The 14,717-nt window shown below is 41.3% G+C and overlaps 1 protein-coding gene across 1 annotated transcript in view; it reads left to right on the forward strand.

Annotated features, from left to right (window-relative positions):
• LOC136863999 (uncharacterized) overlaps window positions 1-13,796 on the forward strand; it is a 131,087-nt gene extending 117,291 nt beyond the window's left edge. The window contains exons 3-4 of the mRNA XM_067140493.2: window positions 7,771-7,899; window positions 11,160-13,796. Of these exons, the coding sequence (XP_066996594.2) occupies window positions 7,771-7,899; window positions 11,160-11,287 (257 nt within the window). The 3' untranslated portion in view covers window positions 11,288-13,796. The remainder of the gene's footprint in view (window positions 1-7,770; window positions 7,900-11,159) is intronic.
• Window positions 13,797-14,717: the final 921 nt, after the last annotated feature.

The raw sequence follows: 14,717 nt of genomic DNA on the forward strand, positions 1-14,717 counted from the left end.
CAAGGCAGACCCTCCGATCAGGGTATGCGGCATCTGCCATGTGTAGGTAACTGCGTGTCATTGTGGTGGAGGATAGTATCATGTGTGGTGTGTGAGTTGCAGGGATGTTAGGGACAGCACAAATACCCAGCCCCCAAGCCATTGGAATTAACTAATGGAGGTTAAAATCCCCGACCCAGGCGGGAATCGAACCCGGGACCGTCTGGACCAAAGGCCAGCACGCTAACCATTTAGCCATGGAGCTGGACTGGACCCTCCTGTCTGTCTGTCTGTCTGTCTATGTGTATGTACGTATGTATGTACGTCTGTATGAAGGTACATTAAATGCATCTACTGTCAATTTGTGAAAGGAGACTCAGGTGGTATAATAAGAAACCACCGAGCTCGATAGCTGCAGTCGCTTAAATGCGGCCAGTATCCAGTAATCGGGAGATAGTGGGTTCGAGCCCCACTTGTCGGCAGCCCTGAAGATGGTTTTCCGTGGTTTCCCATTTTCATACCAGGCAAATTCCGGGGCTGAACCTTAAGGCCACGGCCGCTTCCTTCCAAGTCCTAGGCCTTTACTATCCCGTCGTCGCCGTAAGACATATCTGTGTCGGTGCGACGTAAAGCAAATCGGAAAAAGAAATAATAAGAAACCAATAGTTTGGTCAAAATAATCTCTATTCAGAATTTGAATGTGAATAATCTTTATTAAAAGTATCTTAGAATGCAATTCATTGTAATGTGCTGGAGTATCTTAGATTAGAGTGACGAAATAGGAAGTTCATATGGAACAGATCACAAGATAAAGAAACCACACTAACCGAGTTTATGTCCTTCCTGTTGTGGTTAGGGTTACATATATCTTTACTTGTAACCATCAGCTCAGATCTGATAAAAATCCTGAAGTGTATTTGCGCCGCTGTTGCTCTTCCTGTCACGCCTCTTTTTCTTTTTACAATTTGCTCTACGTCGTACGGACATGATAGGTCTTAGGCTACGACGGGATAAGGAAGGGCTAGGAGGGGAAAAGAAGCGACTGTGGCCTTCATTTAGGAACAGCTCCAGCATTTGTCTGTTTTGAAAATGGGAAACCACGGGAAATCATTTTCAGGGTTGCTAACAGTGGGGGATTGAAGGCAGTATTTCCCGAATGAAAGCTGACGGCTACGTGGCCCGAACCGCGCAGCCACTCGCTGTGTCCCATCACGTCTCGTAAGGAATAAACTATAATGGAATTTCTTGTCATTGATATTGCTGATTTGTTCAGTTTACAAGCTTGAGAGTTTCTGCTTTATCAACACCCATGTGAAGATGTATGTGGCAGCCTATGGTACTACAGTATGTGTAGCCATTTATTAAGATGTGTTGATTGGGCTAGAAAAAATCTTCAGTATTTCAGTCTGTCGATCACGAGGTACAAATATATAGAAACACTAGTGCATAACTGAAAACTAGAACAGTTTATTTGTTATAGAGTAACAGGTTTTGTTCTAAAAGAACATCCTTATATTCATTTATTCATTTATTTGCACGTCTACATATGTACAATATTGTTTGTTTGTGTTGTCACTGCATATATAAGTGATTTGGAAGAATCTGAGGATGTTTTTATGCAACCAAATATGTCAGTAACTAATAAACTGTTCTCTTTTTTCAGCTATGTACTAGTGTTTTTATAATTAAAAAAATGAGTTCGACATTCTGAAATACTTAAAGACTATGCTTAATTACAGTGCATAGGATTAGAACATTTTTCAGGTGTGGGCAAGAAGAAAATAAAAGGGTTAAAGCATACTTATTGTTTTTTTTTCTAGTTGCTTTACGTCGCACCGACACAGATAGGTCTTATGGCGACGATGGGACAGGGAAGGGCTAGGAGTGGGAAGGAAGCGGCCGTGGCCTTAATGAAGGTACAGCCCCAGCATTTGCCTGGTGTGAAAATGGGAAAGCACGGAAAACCATTTTCAGGGCTGCCGACAGTGGGGTTCGAACCTACTATCTCTCGAATACTGGATACTGGCCGCACTTAAAGCGACTGCAGCTATCGAGCTCGGTTATACTTATTGTTAGAATAGCCGATTTAGTGCTTGTATCCTAACATTTCGTACATGGTAGGGTTCAAAACTAAGGAGAATAGCATTTTGACCTCTATAAATATTAAACAAGTGGCCCGATCTCTATTTAAAATATACCAAAATGTAGCACCTCCAGAACTCCACCTTGAACCCCCGTAAATAAATCACTTCATCTAGTCATAACAAATTTTAATACAACATAGCTCGAAGTTATCTTAACAAGTTTCTTCAATTATGCACTCTCATCTTTATAAATGAAAGAATTTTGATCGACTGAGGAAACGTTTACTCAGTGCTAGAAATTCCAGTGAAGTACTTATCACCGTTATAAGCAATGCAGTTGATGTTTTTACAAAAGTATAATTGAGGAAAACTTGGTTCGTCGGTAGATGCAGACTGGGTCTCGGCCCAAAAGTGGCCACGGATGGTCCGTGGTCCAACAGCTCTGCACTCTGAAGGGCCAACCGAGCAGAGGAGGGGTGGCCACGGCTCTACCGTGGCTCTACGCCTCTGCGTTCGGGAAACGGGACGGGGCTGGACCTCATGACTGGCTCCAACCGTCGGCTGTCCTGAGAATGGTTTTCCGTGGTTTTCCATTCTCCTGCACTAAGGCGAATGCCGGGACAGTTCCTCGTATAGGCCACGGCCGCCAACCTTCTCACCTTCTCCGAACATCTCCTTCACCAAACAAATTTCCCACCGAGCTCGATAGCTGCAGTCGCTTAAGTGCGACCAGTATCCAGTATTCGGGAGATAGTGGGTTCGAACCCCACTGTAGGCAGCCCTGAAGATGGTTTTCCGTAGATTCCCATATTCAGACCAGGCAAATGATGGCTGAGGCTGTGCCTTAATTAAGGCCACGGCCACTTCCATCCCACTCCTAGCCCCTTCCTGGCCCGTCGTCGCCATAAGACCTATCTGTGTTGGTGCGACGTAAAGAAACATACATAGCCTACATACATACATACATACATACATACATACATACATTATCATTATAGACTGTTGTGCCTTTCAGCGTTCAGTCTGCAAGCCTCTGTGAATTTACTAAACGTCACCACAATCCTCGATTTGCAACTAGTGTTGTGGCCTCATTTAGTTCTATACCTCTTATCTTTAAATCGTTAGAAACCGAGTCTAACCATCGTCGTCTTGGTCTACCTCTACTTCTCTTACCCTCCATAGCAGAGTCCATTATTCTCCTAGGTAACCTATCCTCCTCCATTCGCCTCACATGACCCCACCACCGAAGCCGGTTTATGCGTACAGCTTCATCCATCGAGTTCATTCCTAAATGAGCCTTTATCTCCTCATTCCGGGTACCATCCTGCCATTGTTCCCACCTGTTTGTCCCAGCAATCATTCTTGCTACTTTCATGTCTGTTACTTCTAACTGATGAATAAAATATCCTGAATCCACCCAGCTTTCACTCCCGTAAAGCAAACTTGGTCTGAAAACAGACCGATGTAAAGATAGTTTCGTCTGGCAGCTGACTTCCTTCTTACAGAATACTGTTGTTCGCAACTGCGAGCTCACTGCATTAGCTTTACTACACCTTAATTCAACCTCACTTACAATAAAGCAACGTAAAGCAACGTGTAAAAAAAGTCTCCCGGCCTGAGAGATGGCGTCACCGTCTAAGACGCCCGCCTCCCCCTTCAGGGGAGGAATGAAAACATTTTATTAGTAGAAGTAGTAGTAGTAGTAGTAGTAGTAGTAGTAGTAGTAGTAGTAGTAAACTTGGTTGTGCTGTCGTGGAGTGTAACTTAAGGAATCAGAACTGTACGTCATCCGATGTAAGTGAAAAGAATTCTTTAGTTTCTTACTGCAAACGTGTAGATGGATGGATGGAGGGGGGCGGGGGGTGAGTGGGGAGACGTGACAAATCAAAATAAAAAATGTCTACCAGTTTATCCCTTAGTTCCGCTTCTTGATACGGGCTAGCTGGTGGAAATATTTTATCTCAGAGTCGATCCATTAGCAACTTAACAAGTGAACCTGAAACTGCCACTATAGAGGTTCTCTAAGGAATATTTGAGGTGACCCTTATCCTGTGAAGAATTCTGATGTGGTACCTAACGAAACCGTAGTTGTAGAAGCTCCTACGAAAGAAAGAAGTCGCCTATTTTTCGCGACAGAAGATCTTGTTAAGCATCTCTGGTGCTATGGAGTACCACAGTGTTGCTGCACATTAAACAGTTTTTGAGCCTGCACCTTAACTTCATACAATTTATAATATAAAATAACACCTTCACAGATAAAATTCCGGTACCCAAATTCTTGAACTAAGTTTATTATTTTCCTTTCACTCATAGAACACTCCGCCTTAAAAAAAAAAAAAAAAAACGAACGCGAGACACATACAGCTCAGTATGGGCCTGGCTTGCCAGGAAAACTGCTGCCCAGCCAGATGGCCGGAATATATTGGAGTACCACGTGATCACCGTAATTACATCATCATAAACAGGATTGCTTAGCTTTCTTGAACAATTCTGCCGCCTTTCCTCTCTCATAGCTGTTCAGCTTGTCTTACGAGGCTGAGCGAGCCCACTTTCCAGTCCTCAACCCTGAATTAGAATCGAATCCTAGGGCATCCGTGAAAGAAGCAGTTATTCAACCCCGAAACCACGGGATGCAATGGAAATTATTATCATTATTACTATTATTATTATTATTATTATTATTATGACCATCATCATCATCAATAAAAACAACAAATACATTGTAAAAGGGAGATATACCGGTGCTAATGCTTACTTACAGTAGTATGACAGTGAAATAAAATTAAAAAAAAACTAAATTACATAACAGCAACAACAAAAATACTACAAATATTATTTCCATGAAAACAAAACATTACAAGAAACTACATCGAAACAAGAAATTTCACGATTACAAATAAATAATAAAAAGGAAATACATTAGCCCTATGATAAGAAACAAAAAGAAACCTAACAATTAAAAACGACACAAAAGTAGTTTAACATAATAATTAAAAAAACAGACAAAGACACCTCCGTACAGGCCGTGAAGGCCCTTGGAGTAGTGGAAGGTAAAGGCTTCCACCATTGTTAACCGCGGCACGTGATGGCGTAGAGTGGTTAGCTCTACGCCCGGCCGCCTTTGCCCCCAGGAATTAACCTGCTACTCATTTTTGGTGTAGGCTGAGTGAACCTCAGGGCCATATGCACCTCCGGAAGTGGAAATCTCGTTTCTTAAATTTTACGACTTCCTGACGGGGATTCGAACCCACGTCCTTCCGGGCGAACCGAGCACGCCTTTACCGCCTCGGCCAGGCAGCCCCTATAATAATTAAAACCAATCGCAAAGAAGTTATTTGCTATTTGCTTTACGTCGCACCAACACAGATAGGTCTTATGGCAACGATGTGACAGGAAAGGCCTAGGAATAGGAAGGAAGCGGCCGTGGCCTTAATTTGCCTGGTGTGAAAATGGGAAACCACGGAAAACCATCTTCAGGGCTGCCAACAGTGGTATTCGAACCCACTATCTCACAGATGCGAGCTCACAGCTGCGCGTCCTAACCGAGCGGCCAACTCGCCCGGTGAAGAAATTATTACAAAATTTGTTGAAGATAATTTAAAATATTCGCTTACATGTAACGTAACACAATAACAACAACAACAACAACAGCAACAGCAACAACGCTGACACTTAGAAATACACCCAAAATTTAAAAAATATTACAAGACATTCACATAAATTCACACACAACTATTACTTAACTTACTGATGTATTTGTGAGTATAGTTTTGGACAATGCTGAATCGATTCCACCAGCAAACTTAATTGCAAAGTACAGGACAATGACTTCCCAACATAGGTGCAGTGAAACATGTCACTGTGGTACTATGCAATTTCCAGCTCATTGTTATGCGTCGTTGATTCTTCAGCAAACTAGACACAAAATCTGATGACTTTTTAGAATACGCACAGCGACTCGCGAAATATGTCACTGTAGCACGTCTGTGCGTCCTTCACTCACCCGGTGTATCAGATTCATTATGTTCAGTCCTCAGTCCAAAGGCTGGTTGGATCCTCAACAGCTTCAGCATTAGCCGTCATAGATGGCCTAGGCATCACTGAAGAGGCGTACCAGGGAAACGAGGAGTGAGGTAGTTTTCCGTTGCTCTCCTCACTGAGCCAGATATTGCTATTACATTTAAATCTGCCAATCCCACTGAAATGCATACACCAACCGAACCTATGAGCAACATTTTCACGCCATTCAATGCAGGGACTGGCTGCATAAGGAATTACATTACTAGCATCGTTCATACCTCAGCCACTTTCATATTGTCAAAGCCAAGGATAAGACCGAGACAGATCAACGAAAGTAACAAAATATCTCTAGCCCATACCAGAAGACATAGTGTACTGTAAATACTGTAGGTCTCGCCAGCAAAGGCGTATCAGATTCATTATCAGGCATATATTCATACATCTTCATTATAGGCCGTTATGCCTTTCAGTCACCTCTCTGATCAGTCCGGAATAAAACAGTAAAAGTGCCAAGAATACAAAAAGAGGTTTTTGTGAAGTGGTGTATATAAAATTATCATCCTCGCGCACACTGCGGAAAGAAGCAGCGCAGGTGTAAAGTATGTTGAAGTACGTTCTCAGGACAGGGGCGAATTATACAACATACAATTGTGCGCCTCGACGAAGAGGATACCGTGATGGTCATCTTCTGATCACTCGGGAGAGTAGCAAGTCTGTTGTCAAGCAGACATTAAGACGTTTGCGTGAAGTAGTGATCTGATAACTCATCGCGGAACACATGGAGAAAGGAGGATGTGCACTTGTAATGTATGTCTAGAGAATTTCAACGGAGGATAAGCTCAAGAACTTACAAGAAACGTCTACAATTTTCGGAGAAGAAGCTATGGAAGAACGAAGAGTGCAAGGTTACGCTTTCACCAAGAAGGAACCTAAACCCTCCCTGGGAAGAAAGTGTACACGTGTCAATAATGTAACAGTGGGTTTTCGCGAAGTCTTGATCTCGAAAATCACCATTGCGTCCACTCGGGGGTGAGACTACGCAAGTGTACAATATGCAACAATAAGTTTTCATGAAACAAACTAGGAATTAATCAATATAATAATGCTCTTCAGGGCCTGCTCGCCTGATGAGTTAAACTGAGCACTGCCCGTGCATTGCAGGAGGCCATAGCCCTTAGGGGATTCACACGGCTAATTTATTTATTTATTTATTTATTATTTATACCTTTCAGCGTTCAGTCAGCAAGCCTCTGTGAATTTACTAAACGACTCCTCAATCCTTTGTTTGTAACTAGCTCTGTGACCTCATTTAGTTCTATACCTCTTATCCTGAAATCACTAGAAACTGAGTCAAACCATCATCATCTTTATCTCCCTCTACTTCTCTTACTCTCCATGAGACAGTTCATTATTCTCCTAGGTAACCTATCCTCGCCCATTCGCCTCACATGACCCAACCACCTAAGCCGGTTTGTGCTTACAGCTCCATCAATCGAATTCATTCCTAACTTAGGCTAGCACAATCCCTCAGGAACGGTCTGGATGGTGGTGAATAAAGCAAAAATCCTTGTGGCTGTTCGGATCAACGCTCTCAGTGTTGTGATTTACATTTTCGACTTATAAATTTGAGTAACTGTACTTGAAAATAATCGCGTAAATGTTGAGTCTAACATCTGTTATGTTACAGGAAGAAGAGGTCGCAGGGAAGCCAACAATTCGTGCTCAGGAGACAATTTCTGCATGCCTCGTGAAGACTGCGGGCAATTGGCCGAGAGACAGGGCGGTTGCCTTGGTGAATCCGTGTGCTGCAATAAGAGTAAGTATCCTCGTTCTTTTACTAATAAGGGAGAAGAGCATTAATAACAAAAGCAAGCAAACAAGCTTGCTGTTTTACGTGACTTTAAATATATTAGCCACGGAATCCAAGAGATTTACGTGCGAAATTCGAATCATAGTAATATGACATTTTATTTCGAAGTCGCATAAGCAGTGGTTAGGATTCGAAGCTAACTCAAATGTAACTGAGCTCTGGCCCGAGATTTCTGTAAGAGAGGGCGACCATTGGTAGAAATATAATTAGAAATAACTTACCATTAATCCATGTTCATCTAAACCTAAGTCACCTACATTGTCAGTAAAAATATATGGCAGAAAATTAATTTCGTAATCGAAAATGGCAAATTCAGTCGCGTTATTCTTGCTTGAAAGGCATCCTTGCTTCCCGGTACAGTCGGTTGGTATTTTAAGAGTGCTCATTTGTGAGATACCCTACCAATAATGTAATGGTAAGTTAAAGTATTCTTTTTTTCAGGATGAAATTCCAAACCTGTGGCATCTATTAAGGTGAATGATCATTAAAAGGACCTAATAACGATAATAATAATAATAATAATAATAATAATAATTGTTACCGAGTTTTTGTGGTAGTTAAGCATGAAAGAAGGTGCTGGGTGGTGAATAGGTCTCAAGCTACTAAAGAGAAATTAAATTTTAAAATTTAACAAGGTTATATTTTCTTTTCAAAATTAGGTAACAACAAATAGAACAGGTACTTAGTAGCCGAAATACAACTTGAAATGTACAATTACAGGGATTAAAGAATTTGGGCTTCGAGCCCTGAAAACACAATTCTTGAGCAACTAGCTCAACTTTACGATATACCAATTTCAACAAAAGGGGCAGAAGACCCCACTCAAACCCTGGAGCCCTTGCTCCAAATTACACAGCAAAGCCTCCTCGAGGCATACAACTCTCAGTTTTAGAAAAGAGCCACTCGCTCTTAAAGTTAAGCCTCTCCCAGGCCACACCAAACTCAACTTTCAAGTCGTCCTCAAAGGACATATACACAGGGGTAAAATACCCAACCTACTGAAGTCTATTAGGTGAGAAAAGATTAATACATGACCTCTAAAATACAACTTGAGAGGAGGCGAACTTGCACTCCTAATACACTTTGCTTTTAAAACCTAATCTGGCTCTGGGCCACTAACGCAAGGGATAATCCCATACTACAGAGGTGACTTAGAGAAGAACACTTTACATTACATAAACGAAGAAAAGTTTGAGAAAATAAGTTCACCTCAAAACAAATGTGAGTGGGAGCTCGAGAGGGTTAGCACTCTCTATCCCAATATGTAACTTTACAAGAAAAGAAGAAAAGAGTAGTTACATTTTAGGAAAAGGTTACATGATGGAAAACGCTTCGAACCCGCCGCGAGAGTTAAACTGCCGACCTAGCAAGAAAAGAAGATATTAATAGGCCATTACCTGGTAGTAGATCGCTGCCGAGGAAAGAGGCGCTTCCCGCCTCCTGCAATGTACTTAATACACTGAAAGATGGAACAGAAGTGGCCCGGAGACCCCAAAATCAGCAGTTTATATCCTCTCGCGGAAGATTCTAGGCGTTAGGGGAAAGAAAACACCCTCCCACAAAATCTTTATTGGTTCGGGAAAAGAAACCCCTCCATAGAGGAAAAAGAAACACATTATTGGTGGAAAATTAATTAAAGAAATTCGGGATTGGCTAGATCCAAAATAAGGGGAAAAAGAGGGGTATACAGCCAACTTAAACCATGACAGAAAGAAATTTAACAAAGAACAAACTTTTGAAATAAAAATTTCTCCAACAAAATAGTTCTTTGATTTCGCACTAGGTTGCACTATTGTAATTCTTCAGTAGTGTCCTCTAGAAGAGAAAGTTCACACTTCTTACTTCAAGCGAAACAAAAACACATCAAAAGTGACACAGTTCAAAAACTCAAAATTTTCCACGTGGTGACATCTTCTGAGAAAGTAGAGAATTAATAGAATAGATAAAGTTCAACCTTCCTCCAGAAGAGGAGTTTCAACTGGCGCAACTTTTAAATAAACAGAGTAGAGGTGTACCGCCCGGTACAATAATAATAATAATAATAATAATAATAATAATAATAATACTGTCCGCCTCTGTGGCGTAGTGGTTAGTGTGATTAGCCGCCAACCCCGGAGGCACGGGTCAATTCCCGGCTCTGCCACGAAATTTGAAAAGTGGTACGAGGGCTGGAACAGGATCCACTCAGCCTCAGGTGGTCAACTGAGTAGACGGGGATTCGATTCCCTCCTCAGCCATCCTGGAAGTGATTATTTCCGTAGTTTCCCACATCTCCTCCAGGCAAATGCAGCGATGGTACCTAACTTAAGGCCACGGCCGCTTCCTTCCCTCTTCCTTGCCTGCCCAGTCCAATCTTCCCATTCCTCCACAAGGCCTCTGCTCAGCATAACAGGCGAGGCCGCCTGGGCGAGGTACTGGTCATCCTCCCCAGTTGTATCCCCCGATCCAGAGTCTGAAGCTCCAGTAGAGGCAGTAGAGGTGGGATTCCTCGCTGAGTCCGAGGGAAAAACCGACCCTAGAGTGGTTTCCCATTTTCACACCAGGCAAATGCTGGGGCTGTACCTTAATTAAGGCCACGGCCGCTTCCTTCCAACTCCCAAGCCTTTCCGATCCCATCGTCGCCATAAGACCTATCTGTGTCGGTGCGACGTAAAGCCCTTAGCAAAAAAAAAAAAAAAAAAAAAAAAAAAAAAAACTTCGCATCGACACATCTTATGGCGACGGTGGGTTACGAAAGAGCTAGGAGTGGGAAGGAAGCGGCCGTGGCCTTATTAAGGTGCAGCCCCAGCATTTGCCTGATATGAAAACGGAAAACCACATAAAACCATCTTCAGGGCTGCCGACAGTGAGGTTCGAGCCCACTATCTCCCGAATATTGGATACTGGCCGCACATAAGCGATTACAGCTGTCGAGCTCGGTATTATTATTATTATTATTATTATTATTATTATTATTATTATTATTATTATTATTATTATTAAATTCGGAAATGTTTTAGGTACATTGTTAAACTACTAATTTCTATAGAGATCGTGGTTCAAGAAATATATCGATTTAATTTCATAAATTTTATCTCCAGTGACTAGAATGAAATGTCTGTGATTAAGTATGCTAAAGCAATCTCGCATACCTTCTGTCTTACCTGCTTCCTTTCCATTGAATTTATTCACAAACATTGTAACTAATCTTGACATTTATTTTGCAGTATCGGACAAACCACTGTGCCGCCTTAGAGGGGGTGCTTGCTTCGATGGACGATGTGGGAAAGCTTTCCGAATCCAGGGGATATTCGAAGACTGTGCGGAGCATGAGACGTGCTGTCGTCTGGAGTAGCGTGCAAGGCAGTGCCGCATTCTGGTGACTGAATGGTTAACTAGAAGAGCGTGCGAAGCCAAACACCATCTAATTTATGATCCGTTTATTTTCCAACAAGTACAATGATTAAGGAGTATGGAACGAGTATCCCGTGACTTGTACCAGTGACTCTAACTGTACTACAAGAACATATTTTGTAGTTAAGCGTTCAAAGGTGTAGCCGGTAGAGTATCGTCTTGATTATCGAACTTAACCAGTGAGTGAACTCGTGGGTCGTTTTACGTCAGATATTGCTCATGGAAAGTTTCTTCAGACTTACAGGGCCATGAAAATGTAAAATGATTAATAAGATTTTTTTTTCGTGAGTGATATGTACCTGTAGTTTTCAGTTCTTTAATTATAAGACTAAAACCACTTGTTTTTCAAATATTTCGGCATGAATATTTTCATTGTCTTGTAGCTAAAGAATCAGAATTCCTGCCGGATAACTTTAACTTTTAATACATAACTGGAATTAGAATGATTTCCTGACGTTAAACAACATGTAGCTACACTCGACAAAGTGCTTTTTATCTTCCTCCTGGACCTTATCCCTCCGGTTTGTTGGGGTCGGCCCTTCAGAATTGGGCCGAGTTTCACGGCCGGATGCTCAGTCCCAGGTAGAGGAATTAACCATACGCAGTTAAAAGCATCAGCCCGGTCGGGATTTGAACCCGGGGCGCTACACCACCTTGGATGAGTGGTCAGCATCATAGTCTTTGGCCCTCGGCTCAGAGGGTCCTTGGTTCGATTCCCGGCTGGGTCGGATATTTTACTCCGCTCTTCTAAAAGTAACTTCCAATTCCAGTTAAGTCGGTAGTCTGAGTCGTCGTGGTTCCGAGGAACATGGGTGCTAAATATAAGCAGTGTTGCCAGTAATCGTCTAATCTAGGCTACTGTAGGTACAAGAAATGCGACTGGAAACAACAACCGATCCTGCCTAGTTCCAGCCTAGACAGCTGCCGTTTCGGGAAATGTCGGGCATCGTATTTATATCCTGGAATGTAGATCCAGTTTGGAAAAAAGGATGCAGCAGTTATAATATGATCAGCGCGTGAACGGGTGACGAGAAGAATCAGCTAATTGTGTCTTACTTTCCTCCTGGAAAATTTGTATTTCATTACTAGCGTTTAACATCACTATTTATTAAGTAGAACACACTGGTTGTATTATATAAATAAACCTACCTAGGCAAGTGGGGAATTGTTGGTAGACGCCGATAATTCGATACCTTCGCTTGATAAACTTTATATGAGCCTAGGTTTCTTGTGGATGTTGTATTGGCTTCATTTAGCTGGTGTGTCTGAAGCAGTAGTAAACGTCTCTTATTTATTTTTCTTTCACCAGTTAATTTCTCCTCCAGGCACACTTTCTGTGTTTCAAAACTAAGTGCTGGCTTGCTACTTTGCAATAAAAGGTGATAGCAAGTAGCTGAACAATTACTGATTTTCTAAACTGGGCCCCATAATTCATTCAGCCGGAAACTAACAGTTAAAATTGCTCATAAGTCGTCTTGAAACGAGCAGGTGGAAGGAGTATTAGTTAATAAACAAAATTAATGATTGTATTTGTTCCGGTAATTGGATAATATATCAAGGTGACGGCATCCTCGACTCATCCTAGGGTACAACTTGTACGTGCGTCTCGTTAGAGTCACTGGTTTCACCTTTCAGTTGCGGGAATCTCAAAGAGGTAATTATGATTAAATGTTGAATTGTCTCTGAATGAATAAGTTATTGAGGAATAATTTATCTCTAATTATCTGTAAATTGTACATAACTTGTAATTAATTATAACTGTAATGTTGAGAGATATAGAGCCTAAAAGGCATAGCATCGAAACCTTGCGTTACTTGCATGAGGGAGAAACGCCGCTACGAGCTAGATTGTCTCAGTGTACCTGGAAAAACATAAGTTATTCTTTAACAATTTACGCTTCTTTCAGGAATGTTGTTTGATTTTATTTGGACGAAGGAGGTACATTTATTTACTAATGTTGACAACTACTGGAATAAGTTATTTTCAACGTTCTGCAACGAATTTTCATTTTCCTTAGAAATCAATCATAATTTTCAGTTAATTGCTAGAGAAGAAGGCGAGATTTCACTTAAAGCCTCCTTTGTTTTGAAATATAAGAAATGATCATGGGGTAACTTAATATTTAGTCATCGAGAAGAGAAAGAAAAGTAGTTCTATATTCCGAGATGTGCGAATAACCTGTCACCTGAAGTTCCTGATTGTTCTCCTTCAAAGAGGATTTTAGTTGCTACCATTTATTAGCTACTGGCGTGTATAAAATGTATTTTCCTTTATGGGCTAATCTACTGGCACAGTGTTATATAACCCAGGTGTTATTCATTAGTCCTCAGTAGCATAAGAAATCAGAGCGTAATTTGATGTATTGATTAGTACTGTTGTAATATATACGAACTGTAGTTAGAGGAATGTATATATTTATGTATATAAATAAAATTTAAATAAAATATTAATCTGGAGTTTCATTTTGCGACTAAGAAAAGTTCTTCCCGAGGTGGTGTAGCTCTTTTCAGGCATACCACCAATGGATGTGAGTAGAATGAACCATTTTAACCACATACCAGCCCTCCTGCAATTCTTATATTTTTGGCAGTACCAGGAATCGAACCCAGACAGCAGCTAATAACGCTGTTACGCTACAGAGGCGGACGTTTTGTGACTTACTTCTCTCACGTAGGTATTTAGACCATTGTAGGGAAATGTTTTACTATTATGATAATTAGTCTCTTTTTTCCCCTCTTGTTTTCATCTCCGTATTATTTCAAAGTAACCTATCGTCCTTCGCACATGACCTCACTACAGAATCCCTTCCAAAGAACGAATTTCCTACACACCCTTAATAAGTTCATAATTAATATCCTTCTGCCGTTGATCTCAACTGCTTCTACCACTTATAATTTTCAATACTTGTAATTGACCTTGATAGCTATAGTCGCTTAAGTGCGGCCAGTATCCAATATTCGGGAGATAGTGGGTTCGAACCCCACTGTCGGCAGCCCAGAAGATGGTTTTCCTTGGTTTCCGATTTTCACACCAGGCAAATGCTAGGGCTGCACTTTAATCAAGGCCACGGCCGCTTCCTCCCACTCCTAGCCCCTTCCTGTCCCATCGTCGCCATAAGACCTATCTGTGTCGGTGCGACCTAAAACAAATAGCAAAAAAAAAATCAATATTTTATGTTTGTTACCTCCAGTTTATGAATGAAGTACTCTGAGCAAAACACTTTCACTACTTTACAGCAAAGTCTATCGGAGAATAGAACCGTGAAAGTAACATTTTGTCTGTGAATTCACTGTCTTGTTATAAAATACCGATTAGTTAACTACGTCAACTTTCCAAAAAAAAAATTCTATTTCTCTCATAATGCTACCATC

This window comes from Anabrus simplex, chromosome 2 (genome assembly GCF_040414725.1).
Source record: "Anabrus simplex isolate iqAnaSimp1 chromosome 2, ASM4041472v1, whole genome shotgun sequence".
In the NCBI taxonomy this organism is placed as follows: Eukaryota; Metazoa; Arthropoda; class Insecta; order Orthoptera; family Tettigoniidae; genus Anabrus; species Anabrus simplex.